This window comes from Euwallacea similis, chromosome 34 (assembly GCF_039881205.1).
Source record: "Euwallacea similis isolate ESF13 chromosome 34, ESF131.1, whole genome shotgun sequence".
Taxonomy (NCBI): Eukaryota; Metazoa; Arthropoda; class Insecta; order Coleoptera; family Curculionidae; genus Euwallacea; species Euwallacea similis.
This window is the reverse complement of record NC_089642.1, coordinates 1697374-1715759: the sequence shown is the minus strand read 5'-3', so window position 1 is coordinate 1715759 and position 18386 is coordinate 1697374. Positions and strand designations below refer to the sequence as shown.

General features: G+C 33.6%; 1 protein-coding gene across 1 annotated transcript; it reads left to right on the top strand.

Annotated features, from left to right (window-relative positions):
- Positions 1-1265: 1265 nt before the first annotated feature.
- LOC136418264 (histone-lysine N-methyltransferase SETMAR-like) lies at positions 1266-17306 on the top strand. The gene is made up of 2 exons (XM_066404284.1): positions 1266-1656; positions 16029-17306. The coding sequence occupies exon 2, from the start codon at positions 16210-16212 to the stop codon at positions 17110-17112; it is 903 nt and encodes a 300-aa protein (XP_066260381.1). The 5' UTR covers positions 1266-1656; positions 16029-16209; the 3' UTR covers positions 17113-17306.
- Positions 17307-18386: the final 1080 nt, after the last annotated feature.

Genomic DNA, 18386 nt, shown 5'->3' with positions numbered 1-18386 from the left:
ATTATTGATGGTAGTAGAAATAATTATTATCAAAAAAAATCGTATTTCGGACAAAAAAAAACTCATTTATATAAACCCTTTACTATGCGTACAACAAACGGTTTAGTAGTGGATTTCGCTGGACCATTCTATGGCACTGAAAACGATGCTTCAATTATGAAAGTGGTTTTAGAAGATCCAGCAAGTATAAGTTCCATTCTGTTACCAGATGATATATTTATTGCTGATCGTAGATTTCGCGATGTCCTAAAGAATTTAACTCAAAAAGGTTTCAAAGTGTTTATACCAGCAATGCAAGGTAACCGAACTCAACTAACAACGGAGGAAGCTAATATGTCACGTAAAATCATTAAAGTCAGATATGTAATCGAAGCTGTGCATGGTATTATTGGCCAACAATATAGAGTTCTACACCATCAAGTTCACAATGCACTTTTACCTAAAATGGAAAAATTATGCAAAATTGTTGGTTTTCTACATAATAAATATAATAAAAGATTAGGTTCAGACGGTGAATTGAATGACATTATAGTGCAATATATAGATAATAGATTAAACATGCCTAATACATTGAGTCAAGAACTTTCAGTAGAAAAATGGAATCGCAGAAAATCTAAATTCAAACAGCTCAATACAAATGACCTTCTTGATTTTGGCCGAGTTGATAATTTATCAATAAACTACGTAAAAGAAGCACCTAACATACTAAAAGCAGAAGTTAAATCACGACACATAAACAGAAAAATTTATCGTATTTACATTGATTATGTTCCAGATGGGACATACTATGAAAGTATAAGACGTTATTGCTGTGATTGTCTTAATGGCAACCGTACTGTAGAATGTTGTTCCCATGTGGCGGTCATTATTTACTATTTGTCTTATGGATGATACTTATCTCGTATTTTAAGACCAGCCGCAATTTTATCTTCAATTTTTGAAAAAATTAAGACATCAGTGATTATTAATGAAGATAGTGATGAAGACTAATACATAGTGGATTAAATTGTAAAATATAATAATATCCAGTATTAGTTATTAGTTATAATTTATTATTTTTTACTTGTATTTGTATAAGTTATTATTTTTTATTTGTATTTGTATAAGTTATTATTAGTTTCCATTTCATACTCGAAACATTAACGGATACAAATAATTGGTGACGCGCTCTTGGTTTTTTATACAGGGTGGCCATTTAGTGCGGTCTCCGAAGATTACGGCTAAACAATTTAATATTTTGAATTTCTTTTTTTTGCGTTGTTATATAGAACTCGATTATGGGTACATTCTAAAATTGTTTTCGTTTTATACAGGGTGTTCTAAATAAGTGAAAAATATCAAAGTTATGTTTTTTTAAATAGAACACCCCATACATTAATATCGTTTTAGATTTCTTGAGAAAAATAAATGTAAGTTTCATTAAGGTTTACTTGTCTTAAATCTTAAGGATTTCGAAATAATTAAGTTTTTAAAAAAAAATTATGCAATTTTAAAAACTTTGTTTTGAAGCAAGTTTAAACTGGAGTAAATCGAAATTCATACCAAACCTTAGATATGAGACGTATTTTATGCCAGAATTATTAAAATTGAAATATCTCATACAGTGCGTCCAAAAAATAACATGAAAATTGCATTCTCTTTGAAAGGAAATAACTTGTTTAATTTAAATAGAACACCCCATATTTTATTACTTGAAATAAGAGATAAACATATGACTAATCAAAAATTGTTACACCTTCCTATACCTAAATGTACAGGTTTTCTTCGAAAAATAAGATTTAAGAAAAGGTAGCAAATTTTATTACTTTTTATATCAGTTGCTATGGTTACCTCCAAAATGACAACATATTTACAATTTCCTTTATCTAAGTCGATGTCAAAACTTGATTAATGATTATTTTTATTTACAGGTATGTATTTTAACTTTAATTATAGCTTTGCTACATTTTTTTCAAATTTTAGTATAATATTAAAATGAATTTTCCTATGAACGAAATGGTAGATATGATTTATACTTTGGGTAGAGCAGAGGAAAATCCTTTTGCTTGCCTCAAGACTCTATGCTGAACGATTTCCTGATCGACGACACCCAACTCAAAAATCATTTTTGAAATTATATCAAAGATTCAATGAAACTGGCTCTCTCGCCTATAAAAAAAATAAACGAAACAAAACCGTAAATAATGAAGAAAATAACTTTCAAGTTCTTGCACATGTGATTGAAGACCCCAACGCCAGCTAAAGAAAAATTAGCAAGGAATTTGGAATATCCAAAACATCAGTTCACAATATTTTGAAAAAAAAAATTTCATCCTTATCGCTACCAATTGCATCAAGAACTCGATGCAAAAGATTTTGCAAAACGCAGAGAATTTGCTGAATGGGGTGTGAACAAATACAATTAAAATAACAATTTTTTCAAGTCGGTTTTGTTTACCGATGAGGCTACATTTCACAAAAATGATATTATCAATCGTCACAATTTTCATTACAATGATAATGTAAATCCTCATCTAATAAGATCATTAGACAATCAGCATCGTTGGTCCCTCAATGTATGGGCGGGAATACTTGGAACACATTTAATTGGAACACATTTCTGTAGGATTCTTAAGTCGAGGCACAATCGGAAGTCGTTGAGTTGTAAATAGTGATAGTAGTCTAATACTGTTAATTAGGTTAGGTCTTAATTTAAGATGAAAGAATTGTGAAGGGGCTGATGTTGCCCCTATAGAACACCTATGTATGTCGCAACCTGGTTAGAAGTATTTTCGTCAATTAAGAGGGTTTCGCAATCATTATCTTCATGCAATTCTGCTATTTTATGAGTAACGTCTAGCCACCCTTTGTCGGTACTTGTGGGAAAGGATAGCCGCCCTTTGTCGGCGTGGATGAGACGCGCGGCCGCGCTTTGTCGGCATTTCTGGAAATGTACCGACAAAGCGTTATCAGTACCATGGTAACGACTCAGGTGGTGTCATAAGTCAGCAATTGCTTTCTAGCCAGGATACGACACTGTTTTAATTACCCTTAGTTTAGTATTTAAGAGCGCCCCGAATCTAGAGGGTCCTCTGTCTTTTCGAGTGGCTCACCAGAACTGTTATCCTACATTTGAATCCGTGTCTTATTCAAAAAACCCTAGACAACTATATAAAAACCCTACATTTCTTTAATGAAAATCTGACCGGAATGACGTATAGACATTTTTTAGAACATGAAATGCCAGATTTGTTGGAAACCATACCTTTAAACATTATTCGTTCCATATGGTTCCAACATGATGGAGCCCCTTCTCATTATGGTGGTATTGTGAGGACTTTCCTAAATCAACAGTATCCAAATAAATGGATTGGTCGAGGAGGAGCTGTATCCTGGCCCCCCAGGTCGCCCGATCTTACCCCACTAGATTATGTTTTGTGGGGTTATGTCAAAAATATTATTTATAGTACACCTCCAACAACAATAGACAATATGAAAATCAGAATCCGCTATGTTTTTGACTCTATTAGAGCAAATAGGGATATTCTGGAAAACGTTTGTCGTGGAAATGTTACTCGACATCAAGCTTGCATTGATCAGAATGGAGGATATATTGAAAATTGTTTGTAATTAAGTGTTTATTAAAAGAAACTCTTTTATATTAAATAAAAATAGATAGTGCGGTTATTAATTTTGCTACCTTTTCTTAAATCTTATTTTTCGAAGAAAACCTGTACATTTAGGTATAGGAAGGTGTAACAATTTTTGATTAGTCATATGTTTATCTCTTATTTCAAGTAATAAAATATGGGGTGTGCTATTTAAATTAAGCAAGTTATTTCCTTTCAAAGAGAATGCAATTTTCATGTTATTTTTTGGACGCGCTGTATGAGATATTTCAATTTTAATAATTCTGGCATAAAATACGTCTCATATCTAAGATTTGGTATGAATTTCGATTTACTCCAGTTTAAACTTGCTTCAAAACAAAGTTTTTAAAATTGCATAATTTTTTTTAAAAAACTTAATTATTTCGAAATCCTTAAGATTTAAGACAAGTAAACCTTAATGAAACTTACATTTATTTTTCTCAAGAAATCTAAAACGATATTAATATATGGGGTGTGTTCTATTTAAAAAAACATAACTTTGATATTTTTCACTTATTTAGAACACCCTGTATAAAACGAGAACAATTTTAGAAGGTACCCATAATCGAGTTCTATACAACAACGCAAAAAAAAGAAATTCAAAATATTAAATTGTTTAGCCGTAATCTTCGGAGATCGCACTAAATGATCACCCTGTATATTTGAATGTGTTGCGACACTTTTTAAAAATTGAAATTTATACAGGAGATAGAATTTGGACCATATTATAACATATATTAAATTTGTGATTGTCACTCAAAAAAAAAATGAAAAAATAGCAATTAAAAATTTTTTTTTATTTTTGAAAATATTGCGACCCTCTAAAAATTATTAAAAAAATACACAAATATTCTTCAGAGTCTCAGTTATAAACTGGTTTTCGATTCATTTTTGTATCTCTTTTATTTCCTGAGATATTTGAGTTTAAAGTAATAAAGGTACTTAGGCGATCTTTTTAACATATTTCAAGGTCACCTTGAAAAATCGACCCAAAGTCAAAGTAGATATTGTTTTTATAACCGAATACATCTATTCTACATAAAAAATTTGAAATCCCGTTCATAGGCCGATTCGCCATGCTTATCTTGCTGTACCCTTTGGGGACTTTTTTTGTTTATATTGTTACTTCTGGAAAGAATTTCATCTCGAGTTGAGCGAAAAGTCTGTGAGACGTCGGCTGTGTTATACAGAGTGTTTCAAATTGGATGTGCTATTATTGCCATCTCTTAAACGGGGTTCTCTTAAATCGGAAAAAATGTGTCAAATTTAATACTCTTCTAAGAACCGAAAACAATGTTGCCGAATGATTTTTAGTTTCTGAGTTACTATGAAAAAACTAAAATTAGATCGAATTTAATTTTCTAAATAAATCGATAACTAAAGGTTTCTCCTTAAAACGTTTGATACAAAAACTTCATAATTTTCTTATGTCTACAAACCAGTAAATTTCAAAATTTTAAGTGTTCCTTAGCTTTTGAGATAATGACAACAACTTGAGTTTTTCAAATACGGACCTCTGCATGTTTCGCCGATCTTTAAAAGTTCTTAATAACCCCTTTACAACGATGTATCACAAGATAGAATTTTTTTATATTTTAGTTTAAAAGAAGTAATTCTGCATTTTTCTCTCAATAAGCTAGGCCGGTCTTGGAGTACCAAGTAAAAAATGCAATTATTATGCCTCAAAAATGTTATGCAAGCTGTTGGATAATGCTTTCTTTCATAAGGCAAAATTTATGAAAGTATCACTTCCATCAGACACATAAATTATTTTTCAATAGTCCCTCCAGGATTATACATATAAACACACAGGTTCGATGAACGGGTGTCTGGAGCGATGCTTGATAAATTCTTTCCTTTTTCTACGTCTTGATACAATACGACACTCTTTTAAAATCTATCGGACCGCGCGTATCAGAAAATAGAGAATCATTAGTAATCAGTGTGTTTTCTTTTATCCTCATAACCCAATAGGTTATGGGCCCAGGTGTAACGCCGAAAAAATTATTTCAAAAAAAAGGGAAGAACTAATAAACAGGTGTTTCAAAATTTTGTGCAGTTTAGTGACTGATAATAAGAACGATGCAAAACTTTAAAGTGAAACGCAACATTAAAGCCTTTGATGGAGACCGAAACAGTGTTTGGAAATTCAGAATACGTGAATTATTAACTGAACTTGATGTGATTAGTGTTATCGACGAAGAAATCCCAGAAGAACCTACTGAGGACTGGAACGAGGCTAACCTAACTGCAAGAGGTACTATTGTTGAATTTTTATCTGACTCTTTCCTCAGTTTTGCTCAACCTACAAAAACTGCAAGAGAAATAATACAGAGCTTAGATGCAATCTATGCTCGAAAAAGCGTTGCCACTCAACTTACTCTCCGGAAAAGGTTACTAAGTTTGAAATTAAATGCAGACATTCCACTAATCAAGCACTTTTCGATTTTTGATGACTTAATAACGGAATTACTGGCTGCTGGAGCAAAACTGGAAGAAAGTGATAAAGTATCACATTTGCTCATTACATTACCCACATCATATGATGGTGTGATTACAGCAATAGAAACTTTATCAGAAGAAAACCTTACCTTAGCATTTGTTAAAACTAGACTACTTGACCAAGAAATAAAGATAAAACAGCAAAGTGCCGATACCAGTGCGAAGATATTACATGCTGAAAGGAACAACAGCAAAGAACAAAAGAAAACAAAATATTTTCGCACTGAAACATACAAAACAAAATTTCCAAACAAACATCAAAATTCGAAAAGACTAAAGTGTTATCAGTGTGGTAGAGTTGGTCACATTAAAAAGGATTGTTACCACTACAAAAGGCAAATCCAACGTCAGGAAACTATCAATAAACAAAGAACAATACAATCAGTCCAATTAGAGGCCCCAACAACATCTCACGGTGGTTTTGCATTTATGGCGGGCAACCATGGATCACCACATGACGAAAACAAAATCTCATTTCTTGTGGATTCGGGAGCTTCAGACCATATTATCAACAGGAGTGATTTATTTTCCAGTTCCTCTGATTTGATGACTCCAATAAAGATATTGGTAGCAAAAGCCGGATCTTATATAAAAGCTACAAAAAGAGGAACTGTTAACGTCATCAGTAATATGGGAATTGAAGGAATTTTAGAAGACGTTTTATATTGTCCAGAAGCACCTCACAATCTTTTATCAGTGTCAAAAATGCAAAATGCCGGAATGACAGTTGTCTTCAATCAGCAAGGAGTTGAAGTATACAAGAATGGCAAACTGATATTAAGGGGTAAAGTATTGAATAATCTATTTATTGTAGTTTTTGTTGTGTCTTCAAACTCTGAGACTTTTAGTAAAGAAATAAACAGTGTAGGAATTAAAGAATTCTATAAATTATGGCATCAAAGGTTGGGCCATATTGGTAAATTTAAGTTTAATGAACTAAAAGGTAAACAAATGTTTGAGGACACAAATTGTATATTAAATGTGATACCCGATGACGATATATGTGAGGCCTGTATTAAAGGTAAACAAACACGGTTACCTTTTAAAAAGGCAAAGGACAAGAAACACATAAATCGTCCATTATTTGTTGTGCACTCTGATGTTTGCGGGCCAATAACACCCTCCACATTAAATAGCAAAAACTATTATGTTACGTTCATAGATGACTATACTCACTATTGCGTAACTTATTTGATTGCATACAAATCTGAAGTTTTTGCTATGTTTCAAGATTTCGTTTCAAAGAGTGAATCTCATTTCAATTCAAAGTTAGTGCACTTATATTGCGATAATGGTAGAGAGTACCTGTCAAATGAAATGAAAGAATTTTGTGTTCAAAGAGGTATTTCTTATCACTTAACAGTCCCAAGAACCCCACAGTTAAATGGCGTATCTGAAAGAATGAATAGGACGATAGCTGAGAAAGGGCGAGCTCTAATGAACACTGCTCAATTAGAAAAAGTGTTTTGGGGAGAAGCCGTTTTAACAGCTACCTACCTAATTAATATATCACCGACTAAAGCACTTAAAGAAGCCAAAACACCATATGAAATGTGGCATGGCAAGAAGCCACAGTTAAAATATTTAAGGGTGTTTGGTTCGACAGTTTTTGTTCATAACAAGATATTAAAAACAAAATTTGATGATAAATCTTAGAAAGGAATTTTATTAGGGTACAAACCAAACGGTTATAGAGTGTGGGATGTGAGAACTGAAAAGTTTGCAACAGTTCGGGACGTAATAGTAGATGAGACTAATTTTTTGGTATCTAGACCTGTGAAGACAGGGTCTAAAGGGGTTGGTATTGAAAACTCCAGGTTTGAAACTGATGATGGGTTAGAAACATCAGTAGAGTCTCTGAAATCTGATACATATAATAAATCAGATGTACTGGAACCTAGTTCTAGTAAAAAAGGAAAATTAGACAGAGAGTCTAAGGAACCGCAAATGGCGGTTGATAAAAGCCTTAATAAGGATAATAAAAGTGAGTCTTGCGAACTCAGAAGGAGTGAAAGACTTAAGTCTATTCATCCTGTGTCATATGATGAAGAATTTATTGACAAAAATTATTTATTATGTGCACAAGTTTATGTATGCCAAGTTCCTAGTTCATATCAGGAGATTAAAGAAAGATGTGACAGGGTTTATTGGGAGCAAGCAATCAGAGATGAAATTGATTCACTTACAATTAATAAAACATGGACTTTAGTGCCAACACCTGCAAATAAAAATATAGTTGATTGTAAGTGGATGTTTACAATTAAAAACGATGAGTTTGGTAATCCATCAAAGTACAAAGCTCGATTAGTTGCTCGGGGTTTCAGTCAAAAATATCTAATAGATTATGATGAAGTTTTTGCACCAGTTGCAAAAATTTCAAGTTTTAGATTCATGCTGGCTCTTGCAAATGAGTATAATTTATTAATACATCATATGGACGTAAAGACAGCATTTCTAAATGGAAAATTGAATGAAGAAATTTTCATGAAAGTGCCTGAAGGAATAGAAAGCGATAAAAATGTAGTATGTAAACTGAATAAAGCTTTGTACGGTTTGAAACAAGCAGCAAAATGCTGGTTTGAAACATTTGAGCAGGCTATTCATCATGGTGGTTTTCAAAATTCACCAGTTGAACGTTGTCTTTACATTATGGATAAAGGCAACATTACAAAAAATATCTATGTGTTGCTATATGTCGACGATGTGGTTATAATTACCGGCAATAATGAAACGATGGTTAAATTCAAAACCTATCTGATGACTAAATTCAAAATGGTTGACTTAAAGGAAATTAAATTTTTTGTAAGGATAAAAATTGATAGGACCGATAATAAAATAACTTTGAGCCAGACTTCTTACCTTAAAAGCGTTTTAAATAAGTTTAACATGTATGACTGCAAACCTGTCAGTACCCCTCTTCAAGTTAACTTAAACTATGAAGCTCTCAATTCCAATGACAAATATGATAGTCCCTGCAGAAACCTAGTTGGTTGTTTAATGTATGTTATGGTATGTACTAGACCTGATTTAAGTACAGCTGTAAATTTTTTAAGTAGATATGTTAATAAAAACAATAAAGAGCTGTGGATTAATCTAAAGAGGGTACTTCGATATATTAAAGGGACACTCGATGTTAAACTTACTTATAAACGAGGTGAATATAAACATATCTTATCTGGTTATGCCGACTCAGATTGGGGAGGCAGCTTAGATGATAGAAGAAGTACTACTGGATATACAGTAAAATCTCCCTTGACGGACACCTCCGATAAGCGGACCTCTCTAATAACCGGACAGTTTTCTGGGGACCAACTCTTTCCCATAAGATATTCTAATAAATATTTCTCTATTAAGCGGACTGTCTATTAAACGGACACGGACATTGAATCTAACTCCATTTTTACATTTTTTCTCTCATAAACGGACATTTATTTAGCCCGCGACCAGGAAATAATTTTCGAATGAACGTTGCCGTTCCTTTTAATATATTTAACGAATGGCAACGTTTTGCCTGGCCGCACGTCTTTCGTAGGGGAATTACCGGACTCCCGAAAGGCATATTATGTATGTATAACCATGCCACTATTTTTGTCTACTACATTTGTATTTAACGCAACGTTCGGAGTAGTCGTAGTAGTAGTAGTATTTCTCCTTGTGTGTTTTTAGTGTTTATATGTTAATAATGGCTCCAACAAAACGTCTGTTAACTTTAAAAGAAAAGCTGCAAGTAGTGGAAGTTTACGATAGAGAAAAACTTAGTGTACGTAACTTAGCGGCCCGATTTAATATAGGAAAAACCCAGGCAAGTGAAATAATTAAGAAGAGAGAACAACTATTAAACAGTTGTGTTACATCATTTAACTCGGAGCAGAAGAGATCATTCTTCAAAACTAAGGGATTTAACATCGACAAACTAACTTATGAATGGTTTGTTAAAGCCCGGAATAAAAATTTTCCTATATCAGGGCCTATAATTCGATCAAAGGCGAAAGAACTTGCAGAAAAAATGGGGTACCAGGATTTTCGCGCTTCTTCTGGATGGCTTGAAAAATTTCGGATTCGACACAACATTACGTTTCGTTCAATTTCAGGAGAGGCTGCTACTGTCAATACGGAGCACGTCGCCATTTTCAAGAACAATATTTCGGTGTTACTGAAACACTACGAGCCAAGAAATATCTATAATGCTGACGAGACTGGCCTTTTCTTTCGTGCCTTATCCGAAAAAACATTCGCTTTAAAAGGTGAAAAATGTGCGGGTGGAAAAATGGCCAAAGAACGCCTCACTATTTTACACTGTACAAATATGGCAGGTGAGAAGGAAAAGCTTTTAGTTATCGGAAAATCAGCAAGGCCTCGTTGTTTCAAGAAGTTGGACCTACGTACTTTACCTGTCACGTGGTATTCAAATAACAAATCTTGGATGACAAGTAATATCATGACAGAATGGCTACAAGTGTTTGATCACAAAATGGCCAGGGAAAAACGGAAGATTTTATTATTTATGGACAATGCCGCTTCTCACCCAAGAGACCTCAATCTGCAGAATATCAAAATAATTTTCTTACCACCAAATACGACAGCTTTGTGTCAACCATTGGATCAGGGAATAATAAAGAATTTTAAAATATGTTACCGCTCAATTATATTAAGACACATTTTAATAAAAATGGACAGTGTTAACAACGCTAATGAGTTAGCCAAATGTATAAATGTACTGGAGGCGGTGTTTTTCATTCATTCAGCTTGGAAACAAGTATCTTCTACGACCATAAAGAATTGCTTTACTAAAGCTGGGTTTAGATATGAAGTTACACCAATATCAGGTGAGGGTTGGGACCCAGATGACGAAGTCCCGTTATCAAAACTTGCGGAGGTGTGCAAAATGATGAGACATGCTGGACATGAACAAACTGATACAGATGCTTTTATTAATGTTGATAACGCTGTTCAAGTTGAAGATCAAGAAATGGAAGTTTCAATTTCTAATGAAAACACGGAAGAGATAGACTCTGAAGATGAATCGGATACGATGATATACAACAATAATATGAGCGATAGTAAAATACATTCTTACAGTGACGCGTTTAATAATGTAAATAAATTAAAAGAGTTTTCTTTGAAGAACAGTGATTTGAGAGGATTCGAAATGTTAAGTAAGTTAGAGATACATTTTGAAGAGGATTTTATGAAGAAAAAGACCCGTCAAACTTCAATTACTGAGTATTTTACTTCTAAACTTTAGTTACCTAAATATGTATGTATATATGTAGTACATACATGTACATACATATACGTACTTGTTAATTTCTCATTTTAAAATATTTCTTTTTTTGTGGCTGATTAGTTAAGATTATTCTTATTTTACTCTCTTAATTGAATAAAATATTTATTTAATAAATAAGTTTTAAAAAACCCATCTATATTTTCACATTTTCTAATAAGCGGACACCTCCTATAAGCGGACAAATAGAAGACGACCACCGGTGTCCGCTTATGGGAGATTTCACTGTATATTTAAATTATTTGAAACCAATGTAATTTGTTGGAATACAAAAACGCAAAATTCAGTGGCAGCATCATCTACTGAGGCCGAATACATGGCACTATTTGAAGCCGTGAGAGAAGCTCTTTGGCTAAAATCTTTTGCAATTTCTATTAAACTAGATATTACAGAACCAATTATAATTTATGAGGACAATCTTAGTTGTATAAATATAGCAAATAATCCAACAAGTCACAAAAGGTCTAAACATATAGATATTAAGTATCACTTTACTAGAGAACAAGTTGAAAGGAAGGTAATAAAATTAATATATATTTCCACAGACAATCAAGTAGCAGATTTGTTGACAAAGCCGTTGCCATCACCTAAATTTATGGAACTAAGGGACTCCATGGGTATTGAATAAACAGTTTAAGTGTCGATTATTTGAAGTTTTTTTTATGTTTTGCTGATGTTTTTATAGTAATATAGTTATATAGTTGATACTGGCTATTTAAAGTCAATTAAATGATCTGATTAGGTTTTTCTGGGTTTCCCTAATCCTTAGCAACAAATGTTGGATCATTTTTGTATTCTTCCCAGGTTTATGCGAGTCCGTAAGTTAGTGTGTCTTAAGTTTATCGAGACATAAATTTTGAGGGGGAGTGTTGGATAATGCTTTCTTTCATAAAGCAAAATTTATGAAAGTATCACTTCCATCAGACACATAAATTATTTTTCAATAGATATGTTTGGTCTAGTCCCTCCAGGATTATACATATAAACACACAGGTTCGATGAACGGGTGTCTGGAGCGATGCTTGATAAATTCTTTCCTTTTTCTACGTCTTGATACAATACGACACTCTTTTAAAATCTATCGGACCGCGCGTATCAGAAAATAGAGAATCATTAGTAATCAGTGTGTTTTCTTTTATCCTCATAACCCAATACAAGCAAATAAATTATCCTACCGGAAAGATTTGGTTTTCCGATTGGTCGCACAGGATTTGGATATTACAAATGCTTTAAAAAATATAAATCAGCGAGACGTAGTGTTTTCTCTTGACAAAGCCTGGACAAATGTGAAAATCGATTTTATTAAGAAATCATGGCGAAATTTATCACTGGAGATAAACAATTCACTTTTAGGGAAAAGGGATGAAGAAGACACCATTCCTTTATCACAGTTAAAACGTAAGATGACAACTAATGAAATTGAGCAAATGGGAATCCTAATGAATACCCTATCAAAGGGCGAAAAATTATCACAAAACGAAGTAAAGGAATGACCTGTAAACAAAGAGAAAAATAACGAGATCTTTTTCCCCGATGAAGATTTGATTGCTGTTGTCAGAGAAAGCAAAAATGACGATGTGCAAACTGATTCCGAAGATCTGTCACCATCTTCTGGTTCTTACCAGGAAGCTATAAATTGTCTCAATAAAGTGTTGCAATGGGTTGTTGAAAATCAAAGGTCTTCTAGCGATCAATTGGTTCTTTCGAAATTGCGAGAACAGGCAGTCCTACGGCTTAATAAAATGAAACAACACACCATCAAAGAATATTTTCAATAGTTTTTTTAGTGTCATATATTTTTGATTAATTTTTGTTTAAGTTGTTTGTTGTTTAATGATGTTAGTTATATATTTTTTGTTAAACGTTTCAATAATAAATTTGTTTTTTTTTGTAGTAAACATTTAGATTTTTAAATTCTTTGATAAACCTCGATAATCCGAACACCCTCTCCTCGAATTCATTCGCATTAACGACGTTGCACTGTATATTTTGTTCATCCAAAAACCACAAATTGGATTCGTCTGCACTTAAACTGATCTGATCTTTATCCATATTTGTGGGGCTCAAAAACTTTTATACTCTTATTGTCGCTTGCAAAACTTTTGTTTCAGGATAATACTAGCTGAGACTGTCACTAAAACTACAGACCAAGCCTAATCTAGAAAGAAATTCGGATAAGAATATCTTGATGCGTATTTAAAACAAACATATCAAGTTTAAAAACGCGTAGCCGTCGTATCGCCGTCCCTCGAGTGGATGCATCATACTGCCTGGACACAGTACAAGCGCCTCTCGAGGGCAAAGAAATAATATGTATTAATGCTCACAAGAAAAAGGCCCGATTACTTTACTCAGACATAAATCAAAAAGTCTCGAGTAATAAAGAAATATTTATATTAAAAATTAATAAAAACGCGATAGTCCTGACCTATTCAAAAAGCATCAAGAAGTTTATCCAAGAAAACACGTTAAACAAAAATTGACTAACAAACTTAATAGCCCAATTAAAATAAGAAATATTAATAAAAATAGGAAAACAATTGAAATTAAATCCAATCTGAAAATTCATATACAGGGTGATTCATTGGGAATGGGACATGGCGAAACCCGAGATAGGGGACACCAAAATATGACGATTTGACGCAACATGCCTTATATCAATGTTGCGCGTTTCAGAGTTACAGGGTGTTAAAAGTTAAAATTTTATTTTAAAATTCCTTAATAACTTTTTGTGTTTTCATAGCATCAACACCAAAATCGGTGTACTTAGGTTTTGTAAGATGCCAAATAAGGATTTTGATCTAATTTTTACGAAATTTCTAGAGGGCGCTAGTTACAACCCACCGCTTCGGTATATTTGGTCATATTTTTTTATAAGTGCAACTAAGGTCAAATTTTATTCAATGTATTGAAAAAGTGTCTATTTTTACGCAAAAAAGGTATTCTTGTTCAATCCCGATATCTCTCTTCGTTTACGAGATTTTTACCTATAAGCTAATTCGTGTCGTTCCATTTCAACTCGGTTTTATTAATTTTCAAATAAATATTTTGCCGCATTAAACAAATGAAAAGCCATTAACAAATAAAAAATAAGTTTTATTTAAGCAGCTGTTCAAAATAACCACCTTCCACCTTAATGCACTTTACTAACCTTTTTCTCAAAGATCTTTTTATTCTAAATTGCATATCGTTATTCTTGATTTCATCAGCTGCTTGTTGAATTTTTTGGCATAATTCTTCGCGAGTATTAATTGTCCCTTTCTATACAATTGCTTTCATACTTGACCATATTGAGAAGTCCAATGGGTTGAGGTCTGGACTTCTCGCAGGCCACGGAAATTCACTTCCACAACCGATTCATCGATGTGGAAAAATATTGTTCAAATGTTGGCGCACTTGGAGAGAAAAATGTGGGGCCGCTCCGTCTTGCATGAACCACATATTTTGACGTAAATATAATGGAACATCTTCGAGAAGTTCGTTAAGTTGTCCTTGCAAAAAATTTAAATACCGAAGGCCATTTAAATTGGCTGGAAGTTCGAAAGGACCAATAAAAAAGTCACCTATTACAACCCCTTCGAAATAAATATAGTTTTGATTAAATCAGAGTATTATATTTTAGCCTTACGACAGCCGTTATCAAGAACAAAGACCGCATAACTGTCAGACAGTTGAAAGGTAACGCAGGAATCTTGCCATTTAAACTAGGATAAGCAAAACTTACTACAAAAACCCACAAACTCATACATTATTATGACCTAAATCCTATCATAAAAGAAGTCAATAGTTTACATTATAGGTCACAAAACATTTCAAATTCATTGACGCTACGTATTGAATACGTACGATGATTATAATAATTATCTTAAAATACTAATTCTGACACAAAAACGAGTGGAAGATAAAATCAAACAAATTTTACCTCATCCTCAAAGAATCAAGAGAGGTTTAATAAATATAGTCGGCTTTGTATTTAAAGCTATCACAGGAAATTTAGACGCCGGTGATGGATTGCGATACGAAAAACTTATTAACGAGCTACAACGAAATCAAAATGCTTTAGCAATTAATATTCATAGACAAAATTAAATCTCTTTAAATGTGATTAATAATTTTAATTTGACGATTTATCAAATAGCTAAAAATATGAAAACGTTAGAGGACCGAACTAAGCAAATTGGATATCTTGTAGAAAAAACAATGAACAAAGAAAATACGTATTTTATCAAAGACATTTTGAATCAAATCATTAACTTATACGAAATAATCGGTTGAAAATGTCGAAAATTCCATTATATTCGCAAAATTGGAAACTTTCCATTCCAGCATAATGGAAACTGCAAACTTATTCTCCAAACTAAAAAGCCTCGAAATAAAATCACACCCAATAATCTTCCTTTACAAGTAAACCTAGAAAATATTTTTGGATATGAGAAAGTGACAAAAAGCGAAAGTTTTATCTTAAACAATAAAATTACTTATTTGCTGAATGTCCCAATAACAAATCCTAACAATTTCTATGATTATCATCGTTATTCGATGGATTCGGTTCCATTAGAAAACAGAGTTAATTCAAGATTAACATCCCCCCCCCGTAAATATTTAGTTATTAGGTCGTGTAGTATGAAATGAGTAGATTCTCGAAATGCCACATTCAACTGCGAATAACTTCACTCTAAATCTATATTTGGACTTGACTTTTTTATGTGGAAAAGGCACATTCTTCCTCTTTCGATCAGAGTTTAAAGTGTTAAAAATGAAAACTTTTATTTTTATAAAAAATTTTGTGCAGCCATGCAAAATAGTGAAATTCGTGTGTTAATGAAATATGAGTTCCACCGTGGAACTACAACAGCTCAGACGGCTCGCAATATTAATGATGTGTTTGGTACTGAAGTCACTTCGCAGCAAACAGTATCTCGTTGGTTCATGAAATTTCGTTCTGGCAATTTTGACCTAACAAATGAACCACGTGGACGACCTGAAACTCAAGTGGATAACGATTATCTGAAAGCCGTGGTGGAAGCGAATCCACGTCAAAGTGCAAGCGAATTATCGTTAATATTCAGTGTAACCAAAAAAACAATATTGACTCATTTGGCTGAAATTGGTAAGGTGAAAAAGCTGGACAAGTGGGTACCGCATGAGTTGAGCGACATACAGAAAGAACGACGTCTCGAAGCTTTTGTTTCTTTGTTGTGCCGGTATAATAACGATCCATTTTTGAATCTGATTGTTACTTGTGATGAGAAATGGATCCTATATGACAATACCAGACGTTCATCGCAGTGGTTGGATCAAGATGAACCACCAAAACATTGTGCGAAAAAAAATCTTCATCAAAAGAAGCTTATGGTGTCCGTTTGGTGGTCCAACGCAGGTGTCATCCATCACAGCTTCATGAAACCTGGTGAATCGACTACGCCTGATGTCTACTGCCGACAACTGACCGAAATGATTAGGCAACTGATGGTTAAGCAGCCAAGATTAGTCAATCGAAGCGCACCGCTATTGTTGCACGACAACGCTCGGCCACACACCGCACAAGTCACCTTGGCCAAACTACAGGAGTTGGAATTGGAAACTCTTCGTCATCCACCGTATTCACCCGACTTAGCACCCACTGATTACCACTTCTTTCAAAATTTGGATAACTTCTTGGTAGGGAAAACATTCAACTCCGACAAGGCTGTCTAAGCTGCCTTTCAAGAGTTTATCGACTCCCGGCCTGCAGGCTTTTACAGCAGGGGAATCAATGGACTTCCCGTTAAATGGCAGAAGTGTATTGATAATGGTGGTGCATATTTCGATTGACAATAAAAACATTTCATATGAAAAAAAAATGACTAAAATTTCAATTCAATTCTACTCATTTCATACTACACGACCTAATATAAATTAAATGTACTATATTTATTCGGGAATGCCATGCAAGAAGATGTCATCTAAATTATTCATCCGTGACCCTGGAAACATAAAGGACATTAGAGCGAATAGTCTCTGTTGAGGTTCCTTCGATAAACGAAACAACGAAAACAACAATTTGGTTTACGAAAGTGGACTGTATTAATTTTCACTTATTTAAATAATGACAAAGTATTGGTCTAAGTATGAAGTGGGAGTTTGCTTAGTTGGGAAGATTACGAGTTACGTTTACGATCACATGTCTAGAGCGAGCACTGGTCAAAGAGAGCAAAATTACTGCGATCATCCCGTAAGTACTAAACCTGAGGAGCACCAATCAAGGGTGCACCAATACCAGAAGCCCTTACGGGCTATGGTTGCGCCTAAGGTCATAAATCGCCGCGATCGCGTAAATACCTATACAAGTCGCTTTTATTGAAGTATTGCAGATCGCGGCAATGGTCCAATTTAGAAACCTTCCTTTGACGAGTAGCATATTTCCCAGTCATAGAACCCTTCGATATGGCCTGATGGGTACGGTTGTCTGGCGCCCAGATGGAATCCTCCAAATAAGTATCGATACACATGGGCGTCACTTAAGGGATGAAAGTACAAAATAAATTAACTAAGCAGACCACACCAAAAAACAATAACCTAAAGTCCTTAACAGTCCCTATGAAATTCATCTACTGAGTTTACTACAAGCTAACACGCATTGCCAACAAATAAATATCACTATTACGCACCCAATACCCAATCAACTGGACGCATCCGACAAATGAATTTTGATAGTTCCTATCGACAAAACAATCAAGTTAAAATGTAGAAAACAAGAACAATACAAGAAGATATCAGAGAGCTTTCTCATAACTGTACTTCAGGACTGCCGAGATGAAAGCGACGGTGAATTGATTACCAATGATCAAGTAATAAGCGAGACTGACAAGCCAATAATATTTCCGGATTTAAACAATCAACTACCAAATATCTTGCATCTAAATTTGAGCTTCCAACTTCAAAAAATAAAACTCGACGAACTTCATAAATTAAAGAACAAAATTCAAGAA

Bases quoted from the DNA above. Each gene is read 5' to 3' on its own strand.
- LOC136418264 (XM_066404284.1), top strand. From the start codon at position 16,210: ATGCAAAATAGTGAAATTCGTGTGTTAATGAAATATGAGTTCCACCGT.